Here is a 17,621-nt window from a genome sequence, read left to right as displayed (position 1 = left end):
CGCAGACAAGAACACAACGTTGTTCCAGGAAGATGGAGCACTGTGTCACACTGCTAGAAACATCCAAAAGTGGCAGGAAGAAAATGGCATCCAGAAGTTGCCCTGGTCGAGCCAATCTCCTGACATGAACCCCATCGAAAACCTTTGGGCCATACTCGACCAGCAAGTCAAGAAACAACAAAAAAAACCAACTTCGAAGAGCAATCTACTCCAGGTTTTGAAGCAAGAGTGGGCGAAAATCCCACAATCTAAGATTCACTAGATGATTCTCACGATGCCCCAAAGGATCAACGAACTCCACGAAGCGAAAAGAAGATCTACTAGATATTAATTAAATTATAAATATATCAATTCATATGAATATGACTGAAAATATTCATTTTTTCTGAAAAGGTGGTGTCTATTTACTTGTGACCACGCTGTGTATGTAATCATTACAAACTATTACTTGTTATAAAATGTATTGTTTAGAAACACAATTTCATTGACTCTTCTGTTCGTGCTGAAATTACCTAAAAATATTATAATAATTGTCAGCTTTTCAGTAATTTATTGTTCATATTAGCTGCTTGTTCGAATTTTGTAAACAATAATATAAGACCCTAACAAAACGTGTTAAATAGCGTCACGTAACAACACAAACATCTTCGAGATACCTTATAAAGTTTGCCACTGGTGGATCAAAGGTAAATCTCTGGGCTTATAATGCCCATAATCGGGCTTCGTTAATTTCTTTCTCTATTTTTAAAGCAAAAACACATTGGGTTATCTGCTGTGTCCATCACTGGAATCGAATCTCGGATTTTAGCGTTGTAAGTACGCAAACTTACCGCTATCCCACAGGGAGACCGCTTCGAAAATACCTTCAGTGGCCTGAGTGCAGACAGACTTTTGTGTAGCTTTGTCCTTAAGAAACAAACCTTTTATAAACTTTCACTACAGTAAAACATGTTTATGAAACTGTAACATTGCATTGGTACTTAACTATCAGAACAGGAAAACAAAAAATAAACTACACAATGCCAAGTTTGACAATGATATTATCTCCTTTTCAAATAAATGTTGATCTTACTAATTTTTTCTAAACTATTAAATATTGAAACTGTTTTCATACGTAATACACAAGTTCAAGACAGATCTAAGATATCCTAGTGTTGAAAATAATTATTTGGGTAAGGGATAGAACACTTTATGCATATTCAGTAATATGGTTGAAACTTCTCTTTATCTTGATGTTGCACTGATTATGACCAACAAAGTGAAAAACACGCTGTCGTGGCAAATTTGTTTAATATTACCGGGTAATAATACTTACGTAAGTAACTATTACAGAAGTTCTCAAATAACGAGATCGAAGGATTCAGTTACCAAGAACGAAATGAAATGTATAACTGAGAAATCAAAAAGAAAAAGAACTCCGTGAAGCATAAAACAGTAAACATAAATTCACACTTGATATAATTTAACAAAAGTTTTACAATTTTAATGTTAATCATTGCGTTTGCTTGATGTCCTTAAACATTACATTTTTAGATTCACTCTTTCTTATATTTTTTCTTTTGTGTTATCTATCTTTAACACTATATTCATTTTAATTTTTTATGATTTTCTTTTCTAGCTGTACGCTTAGAAATTGCCAAATGTATAAACAACGTCATAAATAATTGTACAAAGGTTGAGCAAATATTAAAACGATTTTGGAGCCTCGCTACAGTCCATGTCACTATGTACAGACACTCTATCTGATGAGCATGCATCCTAACATTAGCTCTTTCTTGCAGTTTCCATTGGATAAGATTTAATCATAAAGTTGACATGTCCAAAGTACATCACTCTTTCCTGCTGGCTTTCCATAATTCTTCCATTGTACTGTTTAAATAATCCAATCCTAGAGAAATCTATAGGCACTGCATCTGGTAAATTGACTGGTATGTTATTATATGGAATAGCATAGATAACATGTTTCATTCTTAAATTGCTTGAGGTATGCGATGGTTGAACATGAAGTATGATTGGAAGCCTGGTGAATGCATACCCTGTTTGCACATTTCTATGTGGAGATCCTTCTTGATTAGAACAGAAACATCATATATATATATATATATATATACCACTTAAATCAGTAGGTCATGTGATAACCATGGTCGATTTAAAATCGCGGTAAAACGGAATATATGAGAGTTACATTTTGATATTGTTTGGCATATTTAAGTATCGTGATGCCACCAAATGTTAATCACTTTTGAAAAAAGGTATGTAATAGTCCTTTCTGATAGTCCCCCAGTGGCACATCAGTATGTCTGCGGACTTACAACGCTAGAATACGGGTTTCGATACCCGTGGTTGGCAGAGCACAGATAGCCCATTGTGTTGCTTTGTGCTTAACTTCAAAACAAACAAACACAACCTTTCTGATAAAAAATATTCATTTCTTCATAACAAAGATGTGTTAAGATCAACCAATTAGAATTTCCAAGATGTAGATATCCATTTTATTTAATGGCATTAGAAAACAAAGGAGTGTGGACAACCAGGACCATCTAGAAAAATTGCACCCCAGCAGTGTTAAGTAAAACGTGGCCCCCCAGTGGCACAGCGGTATGTCTGCGGACTTACAACGCTAGAAACCGGGTTTCGATACCCGTGGTGGGCAGAGCACAGATAGCCCATTGTGTTGCTTTGTGCATAAATTCAAACAAACAAACAAACAAGTAAAACGTGACATCTTGTAACTGTTGAGAATCTACAAACACAAAGGTCAATGGCAAAAGCTGTCCACAAGCCCCTGACAATAGTATGTTATATGCTTAAAACTTGATCAATTTCAAAAATGCAAAATGTTAAAAAACACAAAAAATAGACCAAAAAGCCCGAAAACCAAAATAACAAAATATCCCAAAATCATAAACTCAGAATGAAAATAGTTAAAATCCCTTTTGTTACACTCCTCCAGTTTCTGCTCTACTTAAGGGCATGTTTGGTGAAACACTAGCTAGCCTAATTTGGCAACACCCGAAGAGATTCACGTGGATCAGGGAGTAAATTTCAATAGCCAGTTATGTTTTGAGCTTTCCAGCAGGTTGACTTATTTCTAATGGTCTTCTCTGAAGCTAACCACACGGCTGTTCTCCCACCAAGGTACCTCCAAATATTAACTTGGTTTTGGATTATCTGCATTCTACTTTATTACATTTTAGGTATGTTGTCTTCACAACCTTGTACGTCTGTACTATTTGACACTGGTAGTATAATTGTCCTGTAATGTACAAGGATTTCCTGATCAAAGACTATGAAACTGTTTAAGTTAGTTAACGTCACATCAGTATTCTCTCTACGTTAATTATTCAGTCACCCATCATAATGGTGACTTCTAGCTTTAATCTTATTGGAACTATGTGACCATTTGTCATTAATATAACTATCTTCTTGCATCATCTTTGTAGGCATATTTTCACCTATTATTACCAGAGCATTTAGCTGTAGAACTGGTATCATTAAACACAGAGTAAGGTTTCCTTATCATTAATGGAATGGTTTATTAAAATAAAGCACTCCGCATTTCATTTGGGACATTTGAGCATTAGGATATTGTCTATTAAGTTTATTGCTGGTGACTGATTCACTTCAGTCTCTGTTGTAATATCCCTGTTTTTCACACTTAAAAGCAGTTCTTATTTTCTGTGATCGTTTTATTTATTTTTTTCTGGCTTTGGTCTGTAATTTCTGGCAACATGTCCTTTTAAGTTACAGTTGAAACACCTCCTTTACTTCCTCCATTCTGAGTAATCAGTTGTTTGATTATTCTTCCATACTTCCATCAGAGGTTGGTATTTTCCCACTATTTGATCTGAGGATACCATATTTTCTGTAGTGTTTTTAGTTCTTTATCTGCTACAAGTTCCACTGCAAATTGAACAGCTTCTTTCAAAGCAGTACAACTACTCTGCTTTAGACTGATTCACATATCCTAATGCATCTATGAATCATTTCATGTGGTACATCTGGATAAGTATTTTTGCAAATTTATCTAAGGTCTCATCTTTCTTCCTTTCTCTGTTCCTACAATGGCTTTTGAAATTTCCTTCTAATGTAACGCTGAATCTGTTTTATAAGGAAGCCAATTAATACATGGTAATCATTATGACTCTCTATTGGAAGATTGCTTAATCTTGTTAAAGCTGATCCTATTAAATGTGCAGCAAGTTAAATAAGAATTTGATGTTCACTATTCTATCCATTCACTTTATAAATTATATCAAACTGTGCCTGATTTGCCTTCCATAGTCTGTTGGTTTCTCAACTGGCCTACTAAATTCCATAAGTTAATAAAGTAGTGGTGTAGCTGGACTGGTACCAAAAACTCCTGTAAGAAGGGGTGTTACAGCAGTATTAGTAACAGGAACAGACTGAAAATTTTGAGTGGTTATGGAGATGTAGCTGGTTTGATATTTACAATTGCCAGTTCAGCTTCTGACTGTTTTATCCTGACTTCAATGTTCTTTTGTACATTATTGTCTTATTATCATCCCTGTGATAATTTTTTGTACTTCTCTGTTTATTTTATTGTTCTTTGCTAATTTCTATAGCTTCCTCTATGAAATTGATTTTTAATCAAAATTTTTCTAAGTTTTACTTCTCGTTCTTCTAATTGCTCTCTTAACTTACTGTTTTCTCCTCCTTTTCTGTTTCTTGATTTTCTTTCTAATTTTACATCATTTCCAACAAATTTTGCAATATTGCTTCAAGCACATGTTGTACATTATAAATTCAGTCTTGATTTTATTTTTACCAAAATAATCCCACTCCTGACACCGATGTTGTAGTAGATTCTATTGTTGAGAATAGTTGTATTAATTATTTGGTAAAAAAAAATTAAAAACGTTTCTTTCTTCAACTACAAGTTCAAACTAGCTCATTCAAGAAAATTCTAGGTATTGAGCTATATATTTATCTTATTATGTTTGTCATGATATAAAAGACTGTTTAGTGTAGGTATAATTAATTTATTTTGTGAGTGAATATTCCATGATTGTTTAGTTTTTCATAACAAGAGAATTAAGAGCAATTATTTTAAAGTAGACATTAGAAAAAGTTTAGTTAAGTAACTCGGTAAGAATCATGCGTGTGTTTATAATTCATTGATGTTGAGGCTATCACATATCACGTGAATAGAGATTTCTAGAAGGCGAGCAGATGATAAATATATATATAGTGTGAGATGAGTGAGACAGACAGACAAGAAGGTAAAGTCATAGGAAGTAGAGTTTTGGTTAGAAACGTAAAGTTAACCGTTGTAGGTGTGAAGTGAGATTAGTTTTTATGAATTTCGCGCAAAGCTACACGAGGGCTATATGCACTAGCCGTTCCTAATTTAGCAGTGTAAGACTAGAGGGAAGGCAGCTAGTCATCACCACCCACCGCCAACTCTTGGGCTACTCTTTTACCAACGAATAGTGAGATTGACCGTCACATTATAATGCCCCACACGGCTGAAAGGGCGAGCATGTTTGGTGTGACAGGGATTCGAACCTGCGACTTGCAGATTGCCTAACCACCTGGCCATGGAAGTGAGATTAACAGTTTTCTGACTTTTTGAAAATAATTGTCTCATCAAAGGGTGTTCTAAAGCAATTAAACCTAGCCTCGGTGGACTTTGCAAAATAGACAGATGATTCTCAGAAATACAAAAAGGGAAAAAATGAGCAGGCGATTTTGGAAGTATAGGATACAACCATAGTAACTTGACGATAAAGTAAGTGAACTATACTCAGATAGTTTGGCGATAGTACTAGAGAAAAAATAGTTCGGCTTGTCAATTCAAATTCTAAAGCAATTGAATTGTCCTAAGTGGACTTTTGGCAAGAAGAAGAGAACTATATAGTGTTTATGATTTACCTTAGTGTAAAGAATTTGTTTTACATACGTTTAACTAGTTCCGAATATATATATTATTTTGAAAACAAGTGGAGTGAGTGCTGTTTGTTGATTTTTTGAATTTATCGCCAATCATAAACATCTACTGTATAAGAATCCTTAGCACAACACACCCATATATTTACTTACTATATATACAAGCTATAAAAAGTTTCCTGAGAATGTTCAAAACTATCTCTAGTCAACAAATTACACTCAAAGTTCAAAAGAATAAAGTAAAAGTATACTAAAATAGCATATAGAGGGACTTACAATCACAAGAGACAGTTAATACAAAATTTTTTATAACCGTGAAGACTTCAAGTGAGTAGGATAAAACCTGTTAACATTAAATTACAGATCCTAGGTAAAATGTTTTATAACTGTGAAGACTGAGGATAAAACCTGTTAACATTAAATTATAGATCCTAGGCAAAATGTTTTATAACTGTGAAGACTGAGGATAAAACCTGTTAACATTAAATTATAGATCCTAGGCAAAATGTTTTATAACTGTGAAGACTGAGGATAAACCCTGTTAACATTAAATTATAGATCCTAGGCAAAATGTTTTATAACTGTGAAGACTGAGGATAAAACCTGTTAACATTAAATTATAGATCCTAGGCACCATGCAAAGCTTACAAAAATATACTGAAAAAATGCAGAATTATGCTCTTCACAATTATTAAATATCACATGACAAGAAATGGTCATATTATTAACTCTGAAAACAAACTGAGGATTTCTACTATGTACTGACATCTACAGGGATCATTATTATAAAGTGATATCTACAATGATTTTAGTACAAGCTCTTGACATATACAAAGAAAGAAATACGACCTCCCTGCTCAAAAAATTTCCTTCTTTACTCATATCTTAAGAAATCACCTCAACCTGTTGAATCAAAGAAATGAAAACAAACATGCCACACATGATATTACATACACTTTCTTTAGTTGCTAATGGACACACATTTAAAATTCCTACTCCCATTAGATTTAAATTTTACATTTACTACAAACCGATTATCTCTACTAAAGAAAATACTCCCTCCATTTTTCATAAAGAACAACAAATTTCATTTGTTATAAAATGATCTCATAAAAAATACAGATTTCTGTAGAACAGATTTCTTATGTTTGCTACACTGATAGTTGTTATCCAAAGGAACATTTTCTTACCATTTTTTAATATCAGGAATGAAAGTTATCAAAATAAGATAATGTTGCTAAAATATATTTATAGTGATTCAAACATAATTAGTAGGTTGATTCAACTCAGACAACCACATGATACATTTAGCAGATGAATATAAAGAATTGCTTTTCAGGTAGGTTTCATCCTTTAAAAACTATTATTGTGTACATCAAATTTTACATATCACTTTTTATTTCTATTCTGATTGGAGTATTTATCATGTTCTGTTAAGTTAATCACATGGACTGTGCCATATTCAGAAAAACAAGGTTCTATGTAAGAAAGTTTAAGATATGTGAATTATATTTCATTTATGATATATTAATTAACAAATACAAATATGTATTTTGTTTTCAACAAATTATAATATAGTTTATTTGCAAGTACTTAAATTGAGATTTATCCTTTCCTTAACAAAATGGTTTCAGTTAGCTAATCTGCTTTCTACACTCCAGACTTAACCCCTAAAACTTCACACACGACTAAGACATATCTTTCTAATTATAAAATGTATAAAAAATTCTCTACTTAAGTGAATAATTCAGTAGAAATACGAAAATGTCCTTCAGGATAGAATTGGAAAGACTTTAACCATTTGGCATCATGGGTTCAAGTACTTCATGTGGATGAACTCAAACTAGATAAACTTTTTGTTTGTTTCATGAAAGACACATTTGATACAAAGCATGAGCTTTTCTGTTTTTTGTAAAACACATATTTATTGCAATTAATGATGGAAGACTCAACAACATCTGTACACGTAAGGAAGTAGTAATAAACATGTCATTTGTGACATCATTAATTAAACATGAGGTTATAATGTAAGAAAATCATTAAAGGTATGAACAGTGTAAGTCTTAACTAAACATTATATCAATTCTGAGCTTGCAATACAAAGTAAATTCCAGTAGATATGAATGAATTATCCCAGTCTAAGTGCAAGCTAACAATGAAGCAATGTTATTGTTTTGCATTTTTCATAAACTTATCAGAGCAATAACATAGTCTTCAGAATAAAAGTATACAGAGATGTATATCTAAGAGGTTATTCATATATGAAATAAAAAAGAAATTATATTTTAAGAAAATATCTTTCAATGGTATATTTATTAAATAAGAGATTTAAAAATTCATCTTGTAAATCCCAGTCCATCCAAAAAAAAAACCTAAAAAAAGTACCTTAACTTTATATATCTCTGTATATGAAAATCTAAAAAATTCTGCTTTTCATATAGAAAAATTGAAACTGAAATGTTCATGGAAAAGTTAAAATCTTAGATCCAATGTAAGTCTGTTTTTGTCTTATTAAAAAGTATGAACTGAATGATGAATTGTTAAGTCTAAAATATTGATTGTTTTACATAATAATAAGTATCAGCACAAGCTTGAAAAACACATTATTTACTATAATATCTAGTATCAATTTGTGCACATGACTTATTTCAAACTAGTACACACCATGCCAATAGCTGCTTGAAGGTTATCTTTATTCCAAAAGAAGTATAATAGAATGCTATTGAAATTTTTGTGTCAGGTCTGATTTAAAAGAATGGATGAATAAAATTATTTTGTATCAGCAAGTACAGGCATGGAACCAATGTTGGCATAAACAAGTTCGTCATCACTTTCCGAATCAGAAAAATAATAATCATTCTCTTCAAATTCCTCCGTTTTTTCAGCTGATCTTGTGACTTTGAATAAAACCTGAGGTAATTTTTCTGGAAATTTCCCTCTTCGACTCTCATCATGTTTACAGTCATTAACTGGAGTTTTTGAGCTTGTACTCTATGAACAGAAAAAATAAACACAGCAGCATTAAAGAATGCAAAAATTCTGTATTTAATTAACAAAAAAATGTCTGCATATAGACTCTTTGAAATATTTAAATACTGATCAAGGTAGAGCTCAAGAAGACCTTCAAACATTAATAGTTGAAATTTCGTTTTAAACACTTTTTTTTTACATATTACATGATTTATCACTTAGTTAAAAAATTATTCATCTTTAGTTGAGATAAATTTAAAAAAGCTTCCAATTCTTGTGTACATACTTCTAAATGCAAATCTTTTCCCCTCTAATCTTAATACATTAAATTATTGTTTTTTTTTTCATAAAGAACAGTTTGCAACACTAGTTCATATTATGGTACCTTTTGATTTCTAGAATTTTCTTTTCTCCATTTCTCTCGATTGAAAAGATAGGTGTTAATGCCATTCCTATAAACACAAGTAGAAAAATTAATAAAACTGCTTTACCTGTGTTGACATCTAACTATGTACATGTACAAGAGATATGATTTTATATCTTATTTTACTTCTGAACGTAATACATCTTTGTGTAACAATTTTTAGACTCAATCTTCTTTTCAAAGTTACGTTATCACGAGTATTACCATGTATGACTCACCTACAGGGGTAGATTAAGGAGGGATTGGGGCTGTAGTCCCAAGTCCATACTCAAAAAGGTCCCATTATAAAACAACCAACTGTATTCATTTTTGTAATAAAAATCATTTGACAGAGAGAGAGGGGGGGGGAAAAAGAGTTTGTATGTGTGGGATGGGGTAGGCCTATCATGTGATGTAGACTGTAAAGATTTGATTGGCTTGCCTCCAAATAGTGTGACTAGGTGAAGCTCTGCTCTCACCTAGCACATTTACATAGAATTTATAATGCAAATATGCTAGGTATAAACAGGATTACACCTAGTCGCACAAATCAAATGATAGGCCTCGACCAATCAAAATATCTTCACTCCACATTCTCCTGATGCTGTCATTCAGGCTCCTCCTCTCATGGCTTGCAACTATCATCTTGTTTCTTATCATCTAATCAATTAGTAGGCCTCGAATATGATAAGACCAAAGCTGCTAGGCTAGATTGAAGGTATCTATATCTATCAATTCTGGATTATGAAAGGCTTTGGATTTTATTCAAGAAAAAAAAAGAAAAGAGTTCAATCATAGCTAATAAGGAAAGAAACAGCATTTTAAGTTTTTAGGATATATTGTATAAATTGTTTTTGGTCCTTGAACAGAATTTGCAAATTGTTATCACAAAAAATCCATAATTATTTGTAGGCCTACACTGGCCCACTTATCAGCTGTAAATAAGTTGTTGACAACTTGACATGCATCATTAATAGAAGGGTATTGAATATAAGTCATCCAAGTTCAAAATTTGAAATTTCTGAGTTAAGTACAGAAAATGATATGTGATTATTTGTTACAAAGCTATCAGGTAGCTTGTCCTGACATCTCTCTTTCTCTCTCTTGCTCTTACAAGCATTCACACACACACACACATTATTCATTACATGTTCATTTTATCTGTTATAGATGTACAAACACAAGAGCAGTTGGGAAAAGCTAAAGTCAAAGAAAAAGTTAGAAAAAATTAAGGAAAGTTATATCTAAAACTAGGAAGCTAACAAGCTTATGATCTTTGTCCTGTAGTGCCAAAACCCTCACCAGCAAAGACAGTAGAAACAACAATGTAGACACTAACTCTCTGGATGCTGATGATCATCAACCTCATCATATCAAACTGAGCTTCTACCCTCAATCAGAAAGTGCCAAAAACATAACCACCAACCAAGACTGTGAAAACAATCACGTACAGACTACACTTCTCAATGCTGATGACCATCAACCTCATCAAATTGAATCGAGCCCCTATCAACAGGAAGAATAATCAATTATTGTAATAGTGACGAAGATACTAACCCACTAGGACAAAAACACAAATTTCTGATGAAATGAGAAATTGTGTTTGTATGTTGGAGATTACCTCTTACCAGTACAAGAAAGCAGATTTCAGTGCATTTACAAAATCGATTCTGGGTGACAAGTATAAATGCCAATGCTCAAAAACTTTTTTTGTCATGAGCAACTGAATGGAGAAAAGTTTAAAGCTTTGCTACTCACAGTTGACAGGGAACATCGTCCCTTTTCCATGTAAATTGTTTTTAACAGCAAAAGAAACTTCTTTGCTAGCAGCAACTGGTTACCCTAACCGGAAACATGCTGCAAAGGACTTTAGTCAGCATGAAACAAGCTCGCTGCATCATCAAAGTTGTTATTTGTAAAATCAAAAGTGGACAAATTAACAAGACTTTAACAGAGTAGACTGAGTCAGAGACAAAATACTAGCACCAAGTTCAAGAGTGTATTCTCTCAGTCATAAAGTTTCTATCATCCATAGGACTAGCATTCATAGGCAGAGATGAAGTAGTTGGTTCAGTGTATAATGAAACTTACGTATGAATACTGGTGTTATTGGCTAAATATGATATATTCCTTGCTGACCACATTAAAAAATGTACAAATAAGAGAAAAGATCAACTGTTTGTGATGAATTCATAGAAATTCTACGCAAAGAAGATCTCACCACCATTATTCAGGAAATCAAAACATCTAAGTATTACTCAGTGTCTGTTGATTCTACTCCACACAGATTAACTGACAATAATCTTTAGCTACGTTCTAGATGATGGCCCTGTATAGTTATTTACCACATTCTTACCAATAAACAATCAATTGTTAGAGTTCTCATTGATTTTCTTGAAAAGATTACCATAAGAATTCAACATTGCTGTGGGCAGTCTTACGACAATGTATCCAATATGAGCAGCAAATATATTGGCATGTATACCTTGATAAAAAAAGAACCTCCTAGCAGACTATGTTCCCTGATGTGCTCATTTGCTCAATTTGGTTAAAAAGTGTGCTGTGGACTGTTTTATCGATGCTTGTTTATTCTCTGCCTTTGTGAAGAAACTTTATTTGTTTTATCAGCTTCAACACACCTGTGAAAGCACCTACACGGTATGCTTGAAAAATTAGGGTACTCAACAATAAAGCAGTTATCAGAAATGAGATACAGCACCCATTCAGATGCAATGTTACCCTTTAAAATAGGGTACAAAGCCATTATACAACTCCTAGCATCCATTACAGTTGATGACTCTGAAAAACCTCAAGTGCACTTAGAGTCAAGGAGAGAATTCACAAGACAAGTCAATCATTACATAACTCCCAAATGGATGTCAGCACAGTTTCTCATATGCTAAAGTTCGAAAGACATTTGTGCAGGAATTACAAGATCCCTTTCCTGAATATGAGGAAAAAGGTAAACAACTGTCAGGATGCAAGACATATTAGGTTCAAAAGGTCAAGGAAAAGAAATGTGAAATGGGATGAACAGGATGCTGAGGACAGTGATTTTTTTCACCCTCTACTCAATATACAGTTCAGACTTTCTTAACAATAACTGACAAGCTTTTACTTGCACTAGACAACAGAATAGTGGCATATGAAAATGTTAGTTACAAATTTAGGTTTCTATGAAACTCATGAGTCCATACCTACAGAGGACCTATATAATGCCACCAAAAAGCTGATTGGTACACATCCTACAGATTTGCACTGAGGAATAAACTGTTCAATTTGCCACCCACTGTAAGACAGGGTTTGTTGAAAAAGATGTTAGAATCCAAGTAACAAAGTATGCTTAAAATGATATGTGACCAATCTCTGAATTCACGAGGATTACCAAGTATAAAAAAAAACACAATCTTCTTTTCATAGTTACATCACCAGGAGAATTGCTAAATATAACAACCACGCAATCTTCTTAACAAAGTTACAGGATCAGGAGTATTACAAACACACACTTCTTTTCATAGTTACATGGTCAGAAAAGATTATCAAGTATAACAACCACACAATCTTCTTTTCAAAGTTATTTGATCAGGAGTATTACCAAATGATAATAAACTACTATATCAACTCTATTGTACTCATATAAATTCATGCTGCTTCAAGAGCAAAAATGGAAATTTGAATTTAAAAATTACAGGCAATAAATGTCTTTTTTTTCCACACATAAGAAAAACAACTTCATAGTGGAAATGTATTTAGTACCAAAGTTTTATTTATTTAATTTTTATCCATATAATTCAAACCAAAAATTTAGGTTTTTGGTTGATTTTAATATGCTCAGAACAAAAACACCAGAATGAATTTCCTAAATTTCTTTTAGCATAATATGGCACTTATAGTCCTTAGGAGAGGAATCAAGATAGACTGTAGTAAAACCAACCTTGTAATAACTTCAATACAAATGTAGTTTTATCAGTTTTAACCAATCTTTGTTTCTCAAACTTGGTTGTCATGGTATAAGATTATTGCCCATATCTCAGTTTAGAGAAGTCATAGGCTTAGTTATCTAAACATGTGATGAAAGCACTTTTCTTCTTAACTATAATGTCAATATAGCTTCTAGCCAGTGCAGAATCAGGTAGAGATTGTAAGAAGTAACAAAAGCTTAGCTTAGTAATACGTTGCTACTAGGAAAGATGTTTGTGAACAATTTCTTCCAACATTACAGCCCTGATCTTTTATTTAAAGATAACTTTATCACTTTATAGTTCATTTGAATTACGATGTTGCACTATGATAGGAGATGTTCTTCATGAAACAAAATGATGTACGCATAATTGGGTCATGAAGACAAGATGACGTAAGCTCAGTTGGACCATTTTTGCATACAATCATATCAAATTTCGTCTCACAAATAAGACTGCTGTTGTTAGATGGTGTTTATATTACAGCTCATCTTCTTGAATGTGTATAAAAAAATAATTAGGCCTGAGAAATAGTAAAATTTTTACTATTACAATAATTACCTGAAATTTTAAAGTACTTTGATTACTTCATAATATCATTTTTTACAAACATTTTCCCAATAAATTGACAATAATAGTATACATGTGTGTATTGTGTGTACACTAGTAACACTATAATCATGTGGCTTCATGGTTACACACAAAATATCATGTATGTATGTATGCAAGTCTTTACAAAGTTTAACTTCACAAAAAGCATGGCTTTGTTTACTGCAAGTTAGATGCTAGAAAGACTAACATATTCACATTCTCTGGCAACAGGCATGACCTCTTTGTGTTCACAATATGACCTGCAGTGCTAAATGCTTGTTCTGTGGGAACAGCAAGGTATTTCATGGCTAGTTGTGCCAGACAAGGATATCTATTGCTGGATCTTGCTAGCTATTCTAAAATAGTCAATCACATATTCATGACCAGTATACCTTACTATCTTTCTTCTTGTTTTGTCATTATCATTTCCTGCAACCTCACCAGTACATTAAGCAGTTGATTGAGCAATATGTGAAGTAGCTTCCATTCACCAAAAAATGTTCTTTTAGATAAAGAAGTTTCATCAAACCATACACAACAAGCTACAGCTTCTTCTGAAAGTTGGTCTAAAACTTGGTGCTTATCTGTAACAAAAGTGACTTAAAATGCTGGTCAAGAAAAGTAGCTTTGTTTAGTAGATCAAGAATAGGTTCAGTGTAGAGATCATGTAAATTCTTTTTCATCTTTAGTTTCATCACAGTCAGAGTCAGATTTTAAAAAAATTAAGTTGCTTGTGTAACAGTACTCATATCATAGATATACTAACAGATTTCTGAGTCACTAAAGCCTCAGTGATCTTAACATGTGGCTTCATTACTTGTACAAACAGTTCCATATTGAATAATTCTATATCAGTAGGCATTAAATAACTTTTTTTGATTTCCAATAGCATAGCACACAATGGTTGTTGCTGCTGGATTATTCTTTCAACCATACAGTAACTGCTATTCCACCATATTACAACATCATTAACAAGTGAAAGCTGTTTGTGTTAAGAGCAATTTGCTTTTGATGCAACAGGTAATATGATTCTGGAGAGCGATTAAAGTGAGATACAAGTTTTTTGGAACTACCGATCAATTTTGATATCTCTGGTAACTATAAAGCCAGATCAACAGCAAGCTGCAGCATGTGATTGAAACATGACAAGTGATGAATTCCAAGCATCTCAATTGCAGCAGTGATGTTTGTCCCATTATCTGTAGTAGCAACAATTATCCCATAAAATGATAACTTTCACTCAGCTAGCATATCATTTAGCTCTGCTATGACATTCACACTTGTGTGAGTTTCAAGAAACTCATGGACTGCTATAAGATAACTTTATAGCTAGAACTGTTGTGCAATGAAATGAGATGTAACAGCACAATATGATTGTTTTGCTCGTGACATCCACATGTCTGGGGTAATAGCATAACATTCTACTCCATCAAACTGCTGTTGGACTCTAGACTTTTACCTGTTGGAATAATTCCTGCATATAATAACAAGCTATGGTCTTACAAACTGGAAGTGACAGCATGGCTTAAAACCTTAATCACATAAAAGAAGCCATGATCATTTATGGTATTGAATGGTTGCATATCCTTTGCAACAAATTAACATACTAAATCTGTCAGCTTCTTCCAGTGCAGGTTGCAAGTGGCAATTAATTCTAACAACTGAATAAAAAGCCCCAACTTTTCCTTCTTTATTACGTTTTTTAGAAACACGCTCCTTTCAACTAAAAAAAAATGAACTTCTGTTAAATCAAACGAGTACTCCAGACCATGTCTACAAATCTAAGTTCAAATATCACTTTAATTTTAAGCAAAGCTTTTTGGACTGAATTGTTAGACATATTGTGGGAAACAATATCCGCATGCAACTCAGCAAAGCCTGTCTGGCATGTGTACATATGGAAGCATGTTAGTTTCAACTGACAACAATTATGTTTCTCTGATTAGCCTTCAACTTTGTTAATTATTACCTTTATTACAATTCATTCATAGAGTTCAAACACAGACTTAGCAGTTGATACAATGATGGCAAAGAGACAGTAAAAAACTCTTAATATCGAAACAGAGTTGTTGGAAGAAGTAGATAAAAGCCAGGATAGCAAAACAACTATTGTCACCAAATATGAAATACAAAAATCCACATTTTATTAACTTTGCAAACTTTTTGCTATGTTAATATAGGTCTGATAGATATAAAGTACACCTGTCACATCAAGTGTTTTAATACATATTGATGTAGTACATATGTTGTTTAACATACACGACTTGTGAGATTGAATGTTATTTTTGTAGACAAGGGACATTAGCAGAAGAAATAAATAATTTATTAATGTGTATGCAGTTACCTTCCTTGAATTTTTCTGAAGCATTTGGTTAATTTGAATTCAAAGATACACTAAATAATTTTAAAAAACTATGTACATTCAAGAACTTGATAAATGATTTCAAAACACATGGATATTCAAGTATTTTCAAGAATCATACGAACCCTGTAGGTAGTGGAAAAAAACTAGCAAAATCCCTACCGCCATGAATGACGAACACAGGAGGAGGTATGTCAGGTACAAAAGAAGATACATGCTGCATGAGCTACTCCACCACCTGCCACACAAAAACTGTCATATCTCCCAAAAGACAACGACAAACTTGACACTAATGACGTGGAAATAAAAGGCCAAAAAATCTGCAGACGTGGAAGACGTTACAAAGCGAAGATACAATATTAAATACTTCCACAATGTCTGTGTAGATACTTCCACTTAACAAATGCCTAACTCTGAAACATTCACAGGTGAAAAAAGACATGTCAGTACACACAAGTGCTAAATCGAGAAGTGATGAGTATGATTCACAGTATAAATGGAGTCAGCTGCACTAGGAGGGTGTGTCACACTTCTTTTAGTGGAGGGTTGTCACATGCTCATTTGCATGCTAAAATGCAGCTAAACCACATGTAATCACATGAAGTTAGATGGACTTTCAAGGCTAGTAGCGAGCAAAAATTTTACGTATAGAGGGCAGCACAAATCAAGGAAAGCTATTACGTAAACAGAGGTAAAATATCATATCGGAAAAAAATAATTTAATACTTCAAATCTGAAAGGCACTGTAAGTAACATCAAGTGTTTGAACAAGAAAACATAAAAATTAAAAAAATATATTTAATTTTTATCAGTAGAAAGTAAACCAAACTACAGAACCCAAGGAAAAAAATTGGTAGTAACTTTTGTATTTTATTTATTGGATATTGAGCTAATATGTACATAGTTTAACTAACTAATGTTCAAATTGAGCATCAACAAATTATTTATGAAAAATCAATGGTATTTCATGTTATTGTGAGCACGTTTTCTTTTAATTTATAGAGAATTACAATTTATACTAGTCACAACTCACCTAAGCATTTATGGTAATTTTCATGCCCTTTGTTTGAATTTTCCGTATTCTATCATTTTCCCACACAACATTTAAGTTATACTTTCTTGCACGCACTATGTGTTAGGTCGATAAATCCTGTTTTATTTGAAAGAATTTCACACAGATAAACAAACTCATTCAGGTGTAAGTTTATTTAATAAAACTACACGTAAAGTAAACAATAAAGTAATTGTATTTATAATAGGGTACTGAGTGTGAAACAGTTATGAGCATTCAGTGGATGACACAGTTTTACGAACTGAAACAAAGAATAAAACCCGTAGTAATAAAAAAAAGTAGCAAAAAGGTGTTTATAACAGTCTATGAAACAAACCAAAGCTAAATTATTGCAAAATAAAATAAACATAAAGT

The 17,621-nt window shown here is 32.8% G+C and overlaps 1 protein-coding gene across 1 annotated transcript in view; it reads right to left on the bottom strand.

Annotated features, from left to right (window-relative positions):
• Positions 1–7,588: 7,588 nt before the first annotated feature.
• Positions 7,589–17,621, bottom strand: part of LOC106461286 — a 51,821-nt gene continuing 41,788 nt past the window's right edge. Inside the window, exons 12-13 of the mRNA XM_022388155.1 lie at positions 9,266–9,332; positions 7,589–8,901 (exon numbers count right to left, since the gene is read on the bottom strand). Coding sequence (XP_022243863.1) covers positions 8,680–8,901; positions 9,266–9,332 — 289 coding nt within the window. The 3' untranslated portion in view covers positions 7,589–8,679. The remainder of the gene's footprint in view (positions 8,902–9,265; positions 9,333–17,621) is intronic.

This window comes from Limulus polyphemus, unplaced genomic scaffold (genome assembly GCF_000517525.1).
Source record: "Limulus polyphemus unplaced genomic scaffold, Limulus_polyphemus-2.1.2 Scaffold927, whole genome shotgun sequence".
Taxonomy (NCBI): Eukaryota; Metazoa; Arthropoda; class Merostomata; order Xiphosura; family Limulidae; genus Limulus; species Limulus polyphemus.
Note: the sequence above shows the minus strand (reverse complement) of the source record. Positions and strands in the feature narration are given on the sequence as shown.